Source organism: Microchirus variegatus (assembly GCF_963457635.1).
Source record: "Microchirus variegatus genome assembly, chromosome: 1".
NCBI lineage: Eukaryota > Metazoa > Chordata > Actinopteri > Pleuronectiformes > Soleidae > Microchirus > Microchirus variegatus.
Window position 1 is genome coordinate 8,606,695 of NC_139802.1, and position 17,314 is coordinate 8,624,008.

A 17,314-nucleotide genomic window follows, 5' to 3' on the forward strand; every position below is an offset into this window, starting at 1 on the left:
GGGCCACATGACATGTTAAATGGAATTAAGACTTTAATATGAGCGGTATGAAAAGGCAGCCGACTAATGTTCTTGAGATTGGTCTCTTGAATGTACTTGCCAATCAGCCAGAGAACAACTTATGTGCCTGATAAGTGTAAATCTTTTTATGTCTCAGCTTCTGGTTTCATAAAAATGTTGTTTGCTTGTTCATTTGTATTATTTATATTATATTGTAACGTTTAAACCCCTTTAAATATTTTTTTTCCTCCATCTAACAGAACTAAACCAAGGAGATTTAGCTGAATCTGGTGCTCCCCGTCTTTGTATGATGTTGGTAAGTTATCAGTGAAGTTCATTACTGGAGCTGTGCATTTTATTTAAATATTCTAAGATGGTTTTTTACATGTTGTATGTATTTATACATGTATAAGTACACACACATGAGAAACAACATTAAATAAATGCTTATGTCATGGCTGAAGAGTATATTTAGTGCAGCTCCAGTATTGACCTCCTGACCTGTTCCAAATATCTTTTCTAAAGGTGAACTTTTTCGGTGGAATAAATTGTTAAAACTGTTCTGTTATAAATAATTAACATATCGGGTGGTTGATCAGGACTTCATGTGTACAGTACAATACAGTGGAATTGAAGTGGATTTTAAAAAAATGTGTAATTGTAGCCACTTTTTTTCCTATTACAATTATGTTTCCATACACATTGAACCAAGCTAAGATTTGGCAGACAAAATCAGATTCTTCTATTGGCCTATTGCTGTTATGATCCTAGGTATGTCGATGAAATCATAATCTGTTTGTGTTTAATTAGTTCCACCATTTTTCCATGTCCCCCCGCTCTGGCGAAAGCAGAAATTCCCCTCAGGTTGGAAATGACTGCTGTAGATCACATAGTTTAGCAGAGAAGGCCATGACACAGCAATGGAGCATACTCTTCCTGTGGAGAGATGGTGGTGGATAAGGCCCTGGCCATCAGGGCTTCCTGTCAGGCAGATGGGAAAGTCATAGGGCTGTTCTCCAGACAATGAGGATGACTTCACTATTAATTTGTTTATGGTGGGGGAAAAAAAGGGGGGGGGGATCGTACCAGACACTCTATGGAAATCGCCCTATGTCTTCCAAACTGCGGCGAGGAGAGAGCCAAGGCAAAAACGAAGCAGAATCAAACACCCATTTATGAACGATTTCATCATTCGCCAGGCAGCGTGTCTGCGCCGTCTGTTAGGCTTTCGTGAATCTAAATGATTCTTCATTTCTGTACCAAACGGATGCAAATCCACCGAGTGAAAGAGTGCAGTTTTGCAGCATGAAAAGTAATATTCTTTAAAAAAGAATCCCTATATCCTTCTTGTCTGTGCTTTGGTAAGCAGCAAGTTGAAACCTGTTGATTCAAGGTTTAATATTTTTATTTTTTTTCATGAAACTGAGGATTTTTTTTGACTGAAATGACAGTAAAACAGCAAATTGTGGTACCAATCTTCTGCCCTCTATACTATATTGTCAGTCAGTGAATGCAACACAGATTTTTAACGGACAAATAATCTTGAAACAGTAGTGTCCGTCCATAATTTTAAACATTGCGATACACTCATGTTTACATTCAATGTGTATTTTCATTATTTTCGTTCATGTACCAGCTTTTTGCAGCCACAATGTTCTACTCTGACAAATGTAAATACTTTATATGTCCTGTGCAGTATTTTAGAGTCAGTTCCCAGGACATATTTGGTATCTCTGCATGAAACTTGATTCTACATTTGATTCTTATTAAATGTGGTTTGGACAGGGGGCCTCTCCTTTGTAAGGACTGCAGTATTATTTGCAGCAGCCACGGAAAGCACTATAGTTTGTTTTGGAACATGTATTCACATTTTTTCACAACATCGCCAAGAAATCTGGATCTCTTTGAATATACAGTATCCAATTAAAATATCGTCTTAGACGTTTTAAAAGCAGGTTCTGTTGACGTTGCAGTGCAGAGACTGAACAGTAGGTCGTTTAACAGCAGTGAACGCACGACCAGTCATCCATAATACCTTGAGATTTACTGAAGCGTTACTCGTACTGTGGTTCCAGTGCTGACCTGTTGCTTAAAGAGTCATCGGGCTCTGCAGTCAGAGCCTCAGTCACAGAGAGGGTCTGCTGGCCCTTTCAATCCTGCTTAATGGACATGGAGCCAGTTAGCTCTGGATTATCTGACCTCTCTGTGGCTGTCGCTCTGCTTTCAGCTTCACAAAGACCATTAGGGCCTCAGGAAGTGTCTTGTTATGGAGCTCGTGTAGCAAGAACGTTAGGACCTTTCTGATTGGCCGTCGCTCCTGTGTACGTCTTCTGGGATTCTGCTCGCTGTCGTGTCCACGTGTCTCCTGGCAAAGAATAGGAGCTTGTGATGTCTACAGAGTTTTGATTTGCGAGGTTTTACTGATTGACACTTCAGATGGAATTGTGTTAATTCAGCAGAAGTTGAAGAAAAAAATTATACTTTATTCTCTATAATTTTACAGGCATGTGGTTGTATTATTTGTTGTTCTTTATATTCAACAGAGGCCGCCATACAGGGGCTGCCATTTTGGACCACCATGTTTTTACAATATCAAACTAATCTTTCAGTTTTGACTCAAGGCTACATCTGTTCTCAAAAGCCATGTTTCCGTCATGGTACAGTTTGGTTTGGTTTGGTACAGTGCAGTGCAGTTTGGAAAGGTACCTTTACTTGTAACACACTTGGAAGGGAAGAGTGAAGTGAGGGAAACTATAAACTGCAACATGAAACGTCACCAAAAAATGTTGCTAGATTTCGCTTTAACCTGACTGCTTCTTCCTCTTCCTCAGTCTCCTACATCTTTACCAATAATCACCCTTTAGAAGTTTTTCAGCATTTTTTTTTTCGTAAAACATTAAGCTTTTTTTAATGAGAGTTAGACGACGAATTTGAAAGCGCAGCGTTTCCATCTTGCGGTCTTGACACAAGGTCAAACTAAGTGGATGCAGACAACCTTCTGGGTAAGGGCCCTTGACACAGCAGGCATTTTTCCATGTTTTAGCAGGAAAAGCACATGTTTAGCGGTCACATTAACAACGGCTCTGTTCAGGTAATTAAAGTCAGGATATTGAGATAGTAAACCAGCATGCACCTTGAAACTGAGGAAGCTAAATGGAACATGCGATTTTCTTACTGTGACTTAGCTGTCAAAAAGGACCAATGCACATATTAAGTTATCAATCTTTTCCTTGTCCCTTAGCAGAAAGTGAGCGTAAATCGCCGTAATTCCTCAAAACGGCAAACCACTTATTAGGTTGTTCCACAAAGGCCCCACTGATCCCCATGTCTTTAGTTTAATTTTCGATTTAATGCTGAGGCGTGTGGTTTTAAGGTGGTTTATGGTGGTTTCTTAATTTAACAATTAAGGGCGCAATTATATTTGTGCAGATGTGAAGTCCAAGGTGCGGCTGTTTGATGTGGATATAATCCAGCATTCAGTATGGTTTGGACAGAAGAGGGGAGAGGCTTTTCTCTTCAGGTGGTGGCCAAGTGTGCCAGAAACACCACGTACAGTATGAGAGATCACAGCACGTCTGCAGCATCTATTAGTCTCTCAAGTGCTTTAGCAGCGGCATCAAGCTGCTTTACTGTCTCTGGAGCTGCACGCTGTGAGACGACAAAGACCCTATAATAAGGAAGATTAGCTGACATGGGCCTCCCTACCTGCCTGTGAAACAGGACTCTCTCTGTAACCTTCAACTCGCACACGCATTCGCACACGCATTTTCAAGATCAAAAAAGAGCTGAAATAAAGGGACCCTCTGTGCTGATGTGAGCGCTGCTGCTTCTTCACATCCACAGACCCTGTTTAGCCCCACATTATGCTTCCATGTCGGCGGAGCAAATCTTTTTTTGTCACTGGGAGTCAGAGGCAGTTGGACTGAAAAGGCATGGAAATCCCATTTCTGTCTGTTTTGCCTCTTGATCCACGACCAAAACTAACTCGACCATCAGCAGTGGGAATATCTCTCCTGACAGCCGTGACAAAATAATGTGACCGTGCTGGAAAACCAGTTATCTCTGTGAGCGGAGGGCGAGCATGAAGGAAGAGAGAGGAGGCACTGAGGGGTGGACGATGAGTAAGATCTTTGTTTTCTAGTGATGTCACTGCTCGTGCTTCTCTTTTTCGACGCAGTGCTGCCTCGAAAACCACTCCACCATATGTCGGACCATCACTACGCTGCTGCAGAGCGTCTGAGGTCAAGTGCCTCTGATTGAATCGGACACCCAGTTATTCCACCGTCTTCACGATGTCACATGAGCGGCAACGTTAAAAGGGATTTCCAAAATAAAACGTCCGCCTTACTGTCATCATCAACAGACTCAGCGCACGTGCGTATTATATCACTCAGTACTCTTCATTGGCTCCTTATTCTATTTTGTTCCATGACACAAATGCACCAGAGTTGATGCATTCCACCACGGCTGATGGATTTTGGGTCTCTAAAAATCATCCCATCATATTATTGTAGGCTGGGGTAAATGATAAATGAAAGCTTACAATTACACTTAATTTCTGTCAATTCAGTAATTCAGCATCTGCGCAAAAAGTGTTATCCCCCTCAAACCTTCCTGTCAGTCCTTAAACACCGCTCCTTTGGATCACCGAGGCCCAAAGTGTGAGCCATGAGCCTTCAGCTGTCAAGATCCTCTCCTGTGGAATCGTCTCGCAGTTTCAGCTCAGGAGGCAAACACCCTCATCTACAGCATATGTGCTTAAAGACTTCACTTAGTGATAAATCTGATAGCTCAGGGTGGCTCTGGAGTGTCTTGGACCAGCTCTTAGTTGTCAAATCACAACAAATATCATCTGAAGACACAGTAAGACTGAGACTTAAGTAAAATTATAGACAAAAAGAGAAACCAAAAGTTCACACTGTGAGGCTTCAGGGGAGAGACGAATCCTGTGAAGGTGCAGAGAGCGTCGTTTTCATAAGGTTGTTTTTCTCTGTACTGTTCTAGTTTCAGAATGACTACTTTTATGCTCATTATAAATGATTGGTATCATAAAAGCATCAATATATGAGAGGAGTTTAAAAAGGGAAAAAATCTGGCCATCAGTTTGAGCAGCTCACAATCCCATATTATATTATATGTCATATAAAAATAATAATAATGTGATTGTAGTTTTGAATTGAGTGAGCTCCCCAAATTTTCTCAATTAAAAACTGCTCTCATTTTAATGATAGTTCATGGATCAAGTCTGGTGTTTAATTAAACATTTGATATTAATCCATAAGATCAGATTTATCGCAAAAAAGAAAAGGAAGAATTCTGTGCTCATATTTGTTCCTGGATCAGGATAAGTGATAAAAGGTTTGATAATGCACATTCCTTACCAGAGGAAAAGAGCTTAAAGCAGTGGGATATTACCCTTCATGGTAGATAAATCCAAATCATGCAGTTAGATAAATGCACTGGAAAAAAGGCATCACCTTTTCTTTTTATCCAGCTGTCCTGTCCACAAAATGCTCCACAGGAGAAGCAAGCACATGTGTGACTGTGAACAACGTCATACAGAGAGACGTGGGTGTGTTTTTGGTATAGTTTGTGTATGACTCTGTTTCATGTGTGTGAATGTTAGTCCTGAAGAAAGTCTCTAATGGCCCCTCATGGGCAAAGGTGTAAATGCTTTCTGAATTCCTGTGTCCACTTAATTTCTACGCCTCTCTTCGTCTCTTTCAGAATCAAAGATGAGTCACCCACCGCACGGTGTGTAATGAGGTGCCAAGTAATATTTAGACCAAACAGCTCGTCGGCTGCACTTTTTTGTCACAGCATGTGCTTGCCAACTGTTGGCCACTGTCAGCGGCTTTGATTCGGAGCTTTGATTTAGCTCCGCACAGATTGATTGCACTGTTAATGGCACCATCCCTCCACACCTGGGAAACACATATCTCGGCCCACTGGAACTGACGGAGAGTTCCACGAAGATTTTCCAGATGTGGGACTCGATTTCCGAGAGCTGCAATCATAACTGTCTACAGTAAAGAATGAAAAACAAAACAAAATTTGTGTTTGTAGAAACTGGTCATAAAGGTTCATTCTTGAAAACATTTTACTCCCCCCTTAATCAAACTACAGCAAGCGCTCAGAGAATGCAAACCGCTGCCAGAGCTGCTCACTTTTCCACACTGTATCAACACAGTCCCCTATCTTGCAAGGTTAACACTTTAAAAAATAATCCTGAATCCTGAATATCTGGATCACCACCTCGGTCTTCTGGGCCAAAGCCTACATTCCCCTAGAAATCCGTCCAAATCTGTCGTTTACTTTTTGAGTTATCCTGCTCACAGACAGACAGACAAACAGAAGCAGCTGAAAACATAATCTCTATATGTCCAACAGGACATTAGTTCTCAAATAGAGGTTAAAACAGGCCTACATGTTTCTATCCGAAGTACAAGAAATAGTACGAGAAGTAGTTTTTTTATTCTATAATCTGAAGTAGTTATGTTTACTTTCTAATCTGGGCCACACAGCACACACGTGGCTGGCGCTGCCTCACAGAAAGAGAGTTTGCATGTTCTCCTTGTGTGTGCATGGCTTTTCTCCGGGTTCTCTGCTTTCTTCCCATGTGTCCAAAACCATGCAGGGGCTTAAATCGAACCTCTACCGTTGTTTTGAGTAAAAAAGTTGTTGGCTCTAGATGTTGGTCCTACAATGAACAGTCCAGTATACTCCACCCCTTTAGCCCTATGTCACCTGCACCAGCAGCCTTGTGTCCCGCATGTGGAGGATAAAGAGGTAGATAATGAACTTTCATCCATCCACCATCTTTGGCTACGAAGAAATGTAGAACCTCAGCTATCGGAGCTCAGTATCACCGTAAAAACAACAATGCGTTAATGTAAATATCAGTAAAAGTGACTGTGTCTCGTCCCCGTAGAGGGACATTTGCAGAGGCTGATTTCCTGCATAGGTCCTGAGGATTGACACAGTGCAATTGAGTAAATGGGATAATCAGGGTTTACAGATCTGGGTGGCTGCAGTGACGCAGGGACTTTACGCTGCCTTTCTGGAGCATCAGTGACAGCAGCGGCCTTTCGCATGTCCACAACCGGACAGAGTGTTTGATTTATTATTTCTGAGAAAACTATATCCGAACCACTTTACTAATGATTGTTAATAATTTACTGTGTGCATTAAATCGTGTGTTAACAGGTATTTTTACAGTTCGAGATGAGGCTGCAAACCCCCCGACCCCTATAGTTGATGTGTCTAACAGGCTTATGAGATTACGGAAGAAAATATTTCCGTCTGTTTTAAACGGCAAAAGTCTCCACTGCACCTACGCGACTGAGCTGGTACAGGTATAATCTACAGTATAATGTAGAGTTTGATGGTGCTTTCATGTGGCGCTTTTAAGATTCATTTATTGCCAGGACCTGAACCGGCCCACAGATGGCGACATACAGCCAGGAGGAAGCTCGTTACAGCCTCAGAGATTGGAAAATACTTTAGTTCTTCCTAAATGTTAATTTGGATTATAGAGGGTTAATCCAAACTACAGGAGATGTATTGTGCGTAAATTTGGGCGCAAGTATCATGTGCAGGGTTTTTGTCATGTATTACTACTGTCGTATACAAACACTTGAGTTTAAAATCATTGTCATATAACGTTAAAATCAAGGAGATGGTGGATACAGTAGAGTCTGCAGACAGGGAGTGCGCGAGGGGGATGAAGCGCAGCTGACACTTGCAGCAGAAGGCTGCAGGTCAAGTGGGCAGATGACCTCCTCACTAACTCCCTCACAAGTGAGACAAACTGAACAGAGTCAGAGAGAGAGAGCGAGCGAGTTGGACTTCCTGAGCGCATACGCGTTGTTTTGTTGTTTTTTTAATCGTGGATTGTTGTGGCAGTTGCTGTTAGGAGAAATAAAACAAAAAATACGCGTATAGATCCACAGGATTCCTCTGAGAGGGTCGATCGTCAGAGAGAGAGGGAGGTTTTTTTTTTGTACCGAAAAGGAGCTGCGTATTCATGCAAATTCATCAGATCGTAGGCGTGCCTTTTGGCGATGGAGTCACGGGCGGAAAAGCAAACCCCCTCGTGGATGAGTCGCTACCCTCACAGACTGTGATGCGCAGCGCTCGGACGCACTGACAGCGGCACCGGAGCAAATGTTTGAAAAGCTCAAAGACAGAGAAGAGAAAGTTCGGACTCGTCTGTCTCCACGCTTCTTCTTCTTCTTCTTCTGATAAAGCTGCACTTCGTCTTCAACTCTAACCCTCATCGTGACTTCTGCGCCACTGGATCTCCACCACAGGCTTCGCCAATAACTGCGCTGGTTATTTAATATTGTTTTGTTTTGTTTTAATCATATATTTATATTTGACCGTCTTTTCATTTCGTATTCCAAATTCTTCCAACACTGACGCGGATGAAGTTACAGTCGCTCTACTTTACAGAATCTGTGCGTAAAGGCGCCACCGCTGTGTCGTTCCTGTTCTGAGAATTTCATTTTAATTTGTGGACTTTTTTTTTTTTTACATCGACGCCATGTCCGAGGACGACAGCAGCTCCAACACCAGCTCCACGTCTGACACAGTGGGGAGCACCGTCAGCGTCCTCAACTGGGAGCAAGTGCAGCGGCTGGACGCCATCCTAACCGAGACCATACCGATTCACGGCCGCGGGAACTTTCCCACTCTGGAGATGCAGCCGCGGCAGATCGTCAAAGTGGTGCGCAGTCGAATGGAGCAGAAACAGATCCACGTCCGGGACGTGCGTTTAAACGGCTCCGCGGCCAGTCACGTACTGCACGGGGGCAGCGGACTGGGTTATAAGGACCTCGACCTGATATTTTGCGCAGACATGAAAGGAGAAAGTGAATTCCAGACTGTGAAGGACATAGTGTTGGACTGTCTCCTGGACTTTTTACCCGACTGTGTGAATAAAGAGAAAATAACGCCGTTAACGTTAAAGGTACATGTATCCTTCACTTTGCTTCAGTTGTTTACTTTTATACTTGTGATAAGATTTACTTGCATTTGTGCCAATTCGGCTTAGCGGCCATTACGCGCAGCTTACTGTGCAATTAGATCAGTTTACTGATAGTACAATATTAGTTTTCTGTAGTTAAGAGGATTGAATTAATCCAATTTGGAAAGGATTCTGAGCTCAGCCATATACATCCTATATCCAAGTATATTCTATAGTCCTACACATCAGGGACAGTAACAGCAATAAGACAATATTATAACATGAGGTGTGTAGATAGTACTTATGTGGAAAATTGTCAATAGCTCCTATTGCATGATGCAAAATTTGTTTAAAATCTACACACATGTGGCTCTGAAAATATTACCCCCTGAAGCTGTCAACTAAATGTTTATTCTGTCTTCCCCCTGTGCTTCATATCCACACACACACACACACACACAGGAAGCCTATGTGCAGAAGATGGTGAAGGTGTGTAATGACTCAGACAGATGGAGTCTCATCTCCCTCTCCAACAACCGGGGGAAGAACGTGGAGCTGAAGTTTGTGGACTCTCTCCGGCGGCAGTTTGAGTTCAGCGTGGACTCCTTTCAGATCAAGCTGGACTCCCTGCTGCTCTTCTACGAATGCTCAGAGAACCCCATGTCCGAGACTTTCCACCCCACCATCATGGGAGAGAGTGTATACGGGGACTTCAGCGAGGCCCTGGACCACCTACGTCACAAGGTCATCTGCACCCGCAACCCGGAAGAGATCCGAGGTGGGGGTCTGCTGAAGTACTGTCACCTGCTGGTGAGGGAGTTCCGGGCTGCTTCCGAGACCGAGATGAAATCCCTGCAGCGCTACATGTGCTCACGGTTCTTCATTGACTTCCCTGACATTGGCGAGCAGCAGCGTAAGCTGGAGTCATACCTTCAAAACCACTTTGTGGGCCTGGAGGACCGCAAGTACGACTACCTGATGACCCTCCACGGAGTGGTCAACGAGAGTACAGTGTGTCTCATGGGACACGAGAGGCGGCAGACCTTAGGGCTGATCGCCATGCTGGCAGTGCGAGTGCTTGCCGAGCAGAACGTCATTCCCAACGTGGCTAACGTCACTTGTTACTATCAACCTGCTCCCTATGTGGCAGATGGCAACTTTAGTAACTACTACATTGCACAGGTACAGCCAGTGTTTGCTTGCCAGCAGCCTGCGTACTCCACCTGGCTGCCCTGTAACTGAGACAGCCCTAAGGGGAGGAGGAGGGAGAGAGTGTGATTTGTTTGAACAGGATAAAAGCAGCATAGTTGCCACCCCAAACCTGCCCAGTGTTTGTCGGCTGAAAGGAAAAAAAAAAAAGGAGTCTTCTTTTTATGTGGTTTTGCATCAAAGCTTGTGATTTTGTTCATACGTTCAGTATGGATGCTAAATATATTACAGCTGGCTTTTAACCCAAATATGTATTCCAGTGTGAATATTTCACATTTTCTTAAACACCAGTGGCGCCTGACTCCTGCGCAGGCTGGGATAGGTTTGGAAAAATACTTATTTGGTGTAGCTCGGGGGGCTGATGGCTAAATGCAAATATGTGACGGGCTTTTGAACGCAAGCAGCAGAGCTGTCATTGAGACTGATCGAATCTGCCAAGAACTCATTAGCCAGCATGTTCCGTGAGCAGGGCGACCGCCCACATCAGTGTCCTGAAGTTGACAGCTACTACAGCCCAGCTTTCACGAGTGTGTTTCTCAGTTACGCACACACTTACACACACCCACCCACCCACACTCTGGGTGCAATCGTAGGTGCACGCAGGGCTCCCACACGCACCCTAGACTGCTTTACTTCGGATGAACTAAGGCGAAGTGCTGCTAAAAATAGTTTGGATCACAAACTGGCAGCAGCAGCGCCTTATAGTTTGAACATGAAACTATGGTTTACAGACCAAAGATTATTATTTTTTTTTGATCGTTTCTAACAGTAAAAATCCAGTTTTGATGCAGAGAAAATAAACAAAAATATGAATATACTTTATGTCTATTTGTGTATGTAAACATATGTGTGTTTATAAGTGCCTATTGCCTCTCAGGGGGGCAGAGAAAACAGTGAGCAGGCCATATGACTTTTTGCAAATCAGCCCCAGTCTCAAGACATCAGCAGCCCAGAGGTTTGTGAATGTATACGTGAAATCGAGTGCAGTCAGTGTTTGCATTTGGATGCATTATTAGCACCAGGAGTCAGTGTTGTCTTTGAAGTAAAGTAGCAAGTGCAAGTGATTGTTTTTTTTTTTTAAATTCCAAGATTCACATTGTTCATATTATTGATGTGTGGAAACGCTCAAATGATCCAAATTAACACTGGCATCATTTTCAAATCATCAGCAACTTAGAAAACCTCTCATTCGAGCTCATACATTTTCCTGTATATTTTGTACAGTGGTGCTTCTCTTCTTCTTGTCAGAGAAAGAAAAAAAAAAACACATCACTTCACACGATGAAAGATAAGAGGAAAAGACCGCATTCAGAGTCTGACAGAGAGCTGCTGTGTGTGTTCCTGAGCTTCCTCCTGGTTGAAGTATATTTGTCGAGACACCGCAGATGACGATGAGACACTATTTGCTGTAGCACCTTGGCAGGGAATTCCTCGGCTGCAGCTGAAGAGCTTAAACTTAGCCGAAGTTTGATCTGTAGACACTCTGTTCAGGGTTCAGAAAACTGTTGTGCCAAAACATTTTTGGCGGCCCCGCTGATTGATGCCCTAAAGGTTGATGAGCCATTTGTTGATGTGTTCGCAGACGAAGGTGATGTCTTTAAAGGAGACGAGGAGAGAGAAAGAGTAGGGGAGAGAGAGAGAAAAGGAGAGGAAAGAGGGAAATGTGGCAGGAGGCAGAGTGAGTCAGTCTGGAGAGATGGGTGCAGCTGGTGATGGGGTTTATCACTTTAGGGCTACAATGCTGTACTGTACAAACTGTCTCTGTTTCAGTGGCGCTGCAAGTCAATGCACGGCGCTGCTGCTGCAGCTCATCCCGCTTTTTTTTCTTTCAGGGAACACCAAAACATCCTGTCGTCAGCGTTTGCTCTGTTTCCATCGTCTGAATATTGTTTAAAAAAAAAAAAAAAAAAAAAAGAGTGAAAAGAAAACGAAATGACGTTCACACCAGCTTCACGACTTTGTGAGCTTTTCTTTGTGATCTCGCTTTAATGATGTCTAATAATAATAATAATAATAATGTATGCTTCAATCCACACCGATTTTAAAGAACTGTGTGTGTATATATATATAAACTGTATATATTTAATGACATGCCATAGCTTTGCAAACTATACCGCGCCTTCCTTAATGGCAAAAAAAAAAGAAGAAAAAAAAGGTGATTTCAAGCATAAAGACGAAGGTTAGACTCTACGTCCAGCATCGATGCATTTCTTTTCTCGTCCTTTGTCTCACATAACATCTGCACTGTCCAGTTGTTTCCTCCTGTCAGTGACTGTCCACGTCGATGGTATCCTTTGGATTGTGCAGGCAAATGTATTGTCATTTGAAACTCTGTGACGTCTATAACACCTGACTAGCTAGTTAGCTCCAGTCTGCCTGTCAGTTAGTGGTTGTGCCTCTCAGTTAGAGATTGTGGGTAAAATGCATTGTCTTGTGTGTATGTGTGTGTGTGTGCGCGCGCGCGCGTGTGTGCGTGCGTGCAGTCTTTTACAAAACGACACTTTGGAAAAAGAAAGAAAAAGATCCATGTCTTGTATGTATATTTTTTAATGATTGTTATTTTTATAAATGTAATAACACACACTGCAGATTTGGCAGTGCTTTTGAATCTGTGACTGGGCTTCAACGGATATCTTCTCGATAGCTTTTTTTGCTATGTCATGTGTCCAATGGGTCAAAAGGTTAATGATGTTTTCGTCAATAAAATATCTGAAAACCCCGATTTGCAATGTCTCTCTTCATTCAAGTGGATCTAAATTGGGTTTACCGGCACCACTTTGTTTCAAGGAGACACTCGTTTTCTTACATTCATGCACATGAGGGTCTTGGGGTTATTTATTTATTAAGGAGTATCTCTTTGCACTGATACAAGATACATTCCCCCGCTCCACTCAAAGAAAATCCCAGCTATGGCCTGCTGGGCCCTACAGGCTGAGCCAGAAACAAGTTCAGATAGAAAGAGCTGTTGATGAATACGTAGGGGAATTGCAACCATCAAAACAAAATAATATCTTAAAAATAAGTCTCTCTGATACTAGAACCATGTCTCACCCCTCCACTCTCTCTCTCACACACACACACACACACACACACACACACACACACACACACACACACACACACACACACACACACACACACGGATAATCAGCCTGTAGAGCCACAACAGAGCTGACTGCCACACAGGTCACATGACAGACTTGTCCTAGATACAGAGGGATATACGGAAGAAAACACGGAGTGAGTAAGAGATTCACTGAACGACACAGTTCTATATATGGCAAACACGATAAGGGCTTTATCGCTCTCACTTAAGCCCATTTACAGCTCATTAATCTGAGCCATTAAGGGAATGATTAACAGCTTGAGGCTAAACACTAATGCACATACACAGACATATAGACAGACACTTTTTTTGGGGGGGGATAATTCATTCTGTTATCAAACTGTCTCAACATAAAGGATAGGTCGGCCCTCTGCTTTAAAACAATACAAACACCCTCTGTGGATATTCACTTTGACACTTTGGAGGACAGCCACTTGATTTCATTAATTCAACTCTCCGCCCTTGGGCTCCTCTTAAAAGGGACTTTTCCCTCCACTGTTGCCAAACCTTGCTGGAAAACGCTGGAAACGTTCTCTTTCATATTGTTAGGTCCCAACCCCCGCTGTGTGAAGCGCCGTAAGATAGTGTATGTTGTGATTTGGCAGTATAAATTGAGCAGAACCGAATTGAATTAAGAGCGATTTTTTTTTTCCAGCTGACCTTCAGAGCTGTGTTTTTTTTTGCACAGGAGCAGAACAGTGGCTTTGATCCATGACTCACACTAAAATCCCTTATGGAAGGGATTCACTTGTGGCTCATATATATGAACCGACGGGGAAACAGCTGCTGCAACCAGAAATGCTTTGAGAAGACGCTAAACCGTACAAATCTAAACATTTTTACTGCAACACAGCTCTGATGCTCCATGTGGAGACAAACCGGGCGGTGACATCTGCAGCGGTGATTCAGGAGCAGGTAGTCGTCTAACCGCATGGTTGGTAGTTCGAACCCCTCTTATTGACCTGCCAATGTGTCCCTTATTTTTGTGATATACTGTAGGTCGCATCTTACATTGGTAGTGTTAAATAAATATATGTATTATTTATTATTTATGCATATATGTGTATGTGTATGTGCATTTTATGTATATGTTGTCTTTTGTGTGCTCTTATGAAAGTCATCTTTACTTAAAAATGAGTTCAATAGTTGTATTACAGATTAACTAACTATTTATCTTTAAGGCTTTTATCCAAAATATGAACCCACGTTATTATTATCACCTGGTGCATAGTAATTTAGCTTCTAATTTGATCATATTGCTTTTATTTATCCTTTTATATTTATCCTTCTGCAGGATAAAGAGAGGCTAATAGAGGCTAATAGACCAACAGATATCGACTGTGGCCACAAACATCTCTCTAAGAGAATGCTAATATTTCAAATGATAGCATGGGGCCCAACATGTTTATTTTCAGTGTAATGTTTGTGTGTTAAGTACACAGAAAAATGACAAACTGCATGGCTTTGAATTCCTTGTACATGCACTCACACGAGCTGATTCTGATTATGATAATATGTGAGTCAGTGGTGTGTTTATAGCTGCTGAGTCTAAATACCAGACCATGGAGCCTCTCTCTCTCTCTCTCTCTCTCTTTAGTGATCCATCCAGAGCCATGCTAGAGTATTTAGAACAACCGTCATCAGAACCACACCTTTGCGTTAATGTCGGTGAATGGCAGGCTGCTTTTCACACACTTAATTTCAAGCGCGGCTTTACTTAATCCCTTCTTCTCATCTGAGCTTTGGTTTGAAGAAGTCAGATTGGTGTAACAACAGCAGCGTCAAAGGGGCCTGAAATCTCTGCTCCTTAATTTGAGATTCAGCCTCAAATGAAATGGGGCTTTTAATTTAAGGGAGCTTTCTCTTTTATAGTTTAGAATACTTAGAAGAATATTTTAGAAGAAGAAGGTGAAATCTGAGGCTTAGCACAGCATGAATTTAGCAGTGAATGTGGTTATAATTACCTGTTTACCTTTAAATTAAAACCTTAGATGCTTTGACAACGATCCATACGTTCCTCATCCCTCCTGCTCGTCTGAGTGCTCTCTGATGGCTTTTCCACTGCAGGGATTTCTGTCTCTCCTTTTTTTTTTTCCCTTTCCCCCATTTCTTTAAAGAAATTTTTTCCAGATGAAGGTTTTTATGGAATAAGCAAGAACCATTTGGAGGGTGGCTTGACCAAACTGGCTGCTGGGGTCGGTCCGGTTAAGACACCAATCCCGACTGGTGGGAAACAGTGACCACAGCTAATGTGCTATTTCAATTAACATCGATGTGTGGCTTCGTCTCTGAAATCTCTGAAATAAGACCATTTTTAACATCAGCTTCTTTCTTTTTTTTACTTCTTTCCACTAATTTTAGGAGTGTGGGATAACGCTGAACAGACAGCGAGAGAGCAGAACCCCAGGGCCTGTAAACAAATTCCAGAGGGGTGAGTTTGTAGAAGCAGTAAGGAACCATTCATCATGCAAGTTAACAACTGTGGGGGACTTTCACTGCGTCAGGAGACAAGATGCTTCCAAGAGAGGTGAGAGTCAGCTGCAGGTCACAGTCAGATTAACATCACTACTACTGTTTTTAATAAAACATCATCTGAGAATAGGTGTGGGCCTCTGAACACCCACCTGCCTCATGCACACAGGAGGCCTGCAATTGGCTCACTGCTGATCACTGTATGTATCTGTCTGGTCTGACAGTGTGATATTGACCTTATTTAACAATAATAACTATTGAAATCCTTTTTAATCTTTTACTTTAGGGAACATCTGTCTTTCCCTTAAATCCACTGATGCTTCACAGGCATGAAACTTGGCTGGTGACATACTAAAGACACTGGTGTGTTCAGTGCCAAAGTAAAAAAAACAAAAAAACGTTTGGACAAGAAATGTGAGACTTTGAATAAAGAAAATCAAACAATAAAACAGTGATTGGCGTGAAAAGAAGAAGAAAAAGACACCTTTACCAATCTGCATTTGTAGCTTTCACCTTCTTGACCATACGTTGTCCTTCAGGATGTGAAACTACGCCGTCAAAATTGTCATGATAGCAAAACTGTTCTAATATTTTATGATTGATTGGTCAAATCATGATGTGCTGCTCATCGTGTCAACTCTGTAGTTTACCCTCTACAGGACATTCTAACGTGTTTGCGATGTATTATTTTTTTTCCGCCTGGATGTTTGTAGTTTTTTTGTTCAGCTCTGATAAACACTTTAGGTAGTTTTTCATGCTGCTCTGTCTGTGTTACCGGTTTGTTCTGTTGTGCACTGGAAGGACAAGAAAACCAGTAAATGCAGCATTAAAATCAAATAATTGAATTATATACAGTATATTACTTGGGTCAATATTGTCCCGTTTGAGTGCAAAAGACATTGTGTTATAAAAATACAGTTGAAAAACAGAAAAACGAAACTCAAATAATTGAATTATATACAGTATATTACTTGGGTCAATATTGTCCCGTTTGAGTGCGAAAGACATTGTGTTATAAAAATACAGTTGAAAAACAGAAAAAACTAAACTTAAATGACAGGAAATGACATCAGCCACAGAGGCTACTGGGAGCTAACAGCAGTTAGCATTTGGAAAAGTGATCATTCGCAGGCTCTAGCAGGCACATTGTCGTCATTTTTAACATGTATCCACTGGACAGATAAATCCTCTGAGGCTGGAAGTTTGTGTAGGACTCTGTGCTGCACTGTGGAGCCAAGAATAGAACTTTTGGCGGACTTCGCGGACTTACGGTTTTTGGATGCCCTCGCCAGCACTCTCGTGTGTTTTAGGGACAAAGAGGAGCTCCGTGAGACAACAATTCCAGGAATTTAGCGCATTGTGACGTCCCAATGAGTCAACATCGTGTGTTTTAACTCCTGTACTTAGACTGAGGAGGACCACAAAAACATGAGTGAGTCTTCTTTTTTCACACTTTGCTGACTGATAGGACCTCTGTAGTCCCAAATATAAGGATTTAAAAGATTATAGAGTTGATTTTACATAATATGGGACCTTTAATAATTAGAGCAGAAACATGA

At 42.2% G+C, this 17,314-nt stretch overlaps 1 protein-coding gene across 1 annotated transcript; it reads left to right on the forward strand.

Annotated features, from left to right (window-relative positions):
- Positions 1 to 8,545: 8,545 nt before the first annotated feature.
- On the forward strand, positions 8,546 to 12,890 carry tent5aa (terminal nucleotidyltransferase 5Aa; the record flags this gene model as incomplete). The annotated part of the gene is made up of 2 exons (XM_083902165.1): positions 8,546 to 8,971; positions 9,431 to 12,890. The coding sequence occupies 2 exons, from the start codon at positions 8,546 to 8,548 to the stop codon at positions 10,208 to 10,210; spliced, it is 1,206 nt and encodes a 401-aa protein (XP_083758291.1). The 3' UTR covers positions 10,211 to 12,890.
- Between the last annotated feature and the right edge of the window lie 4,424 nt (positions 12,891 to 17,314).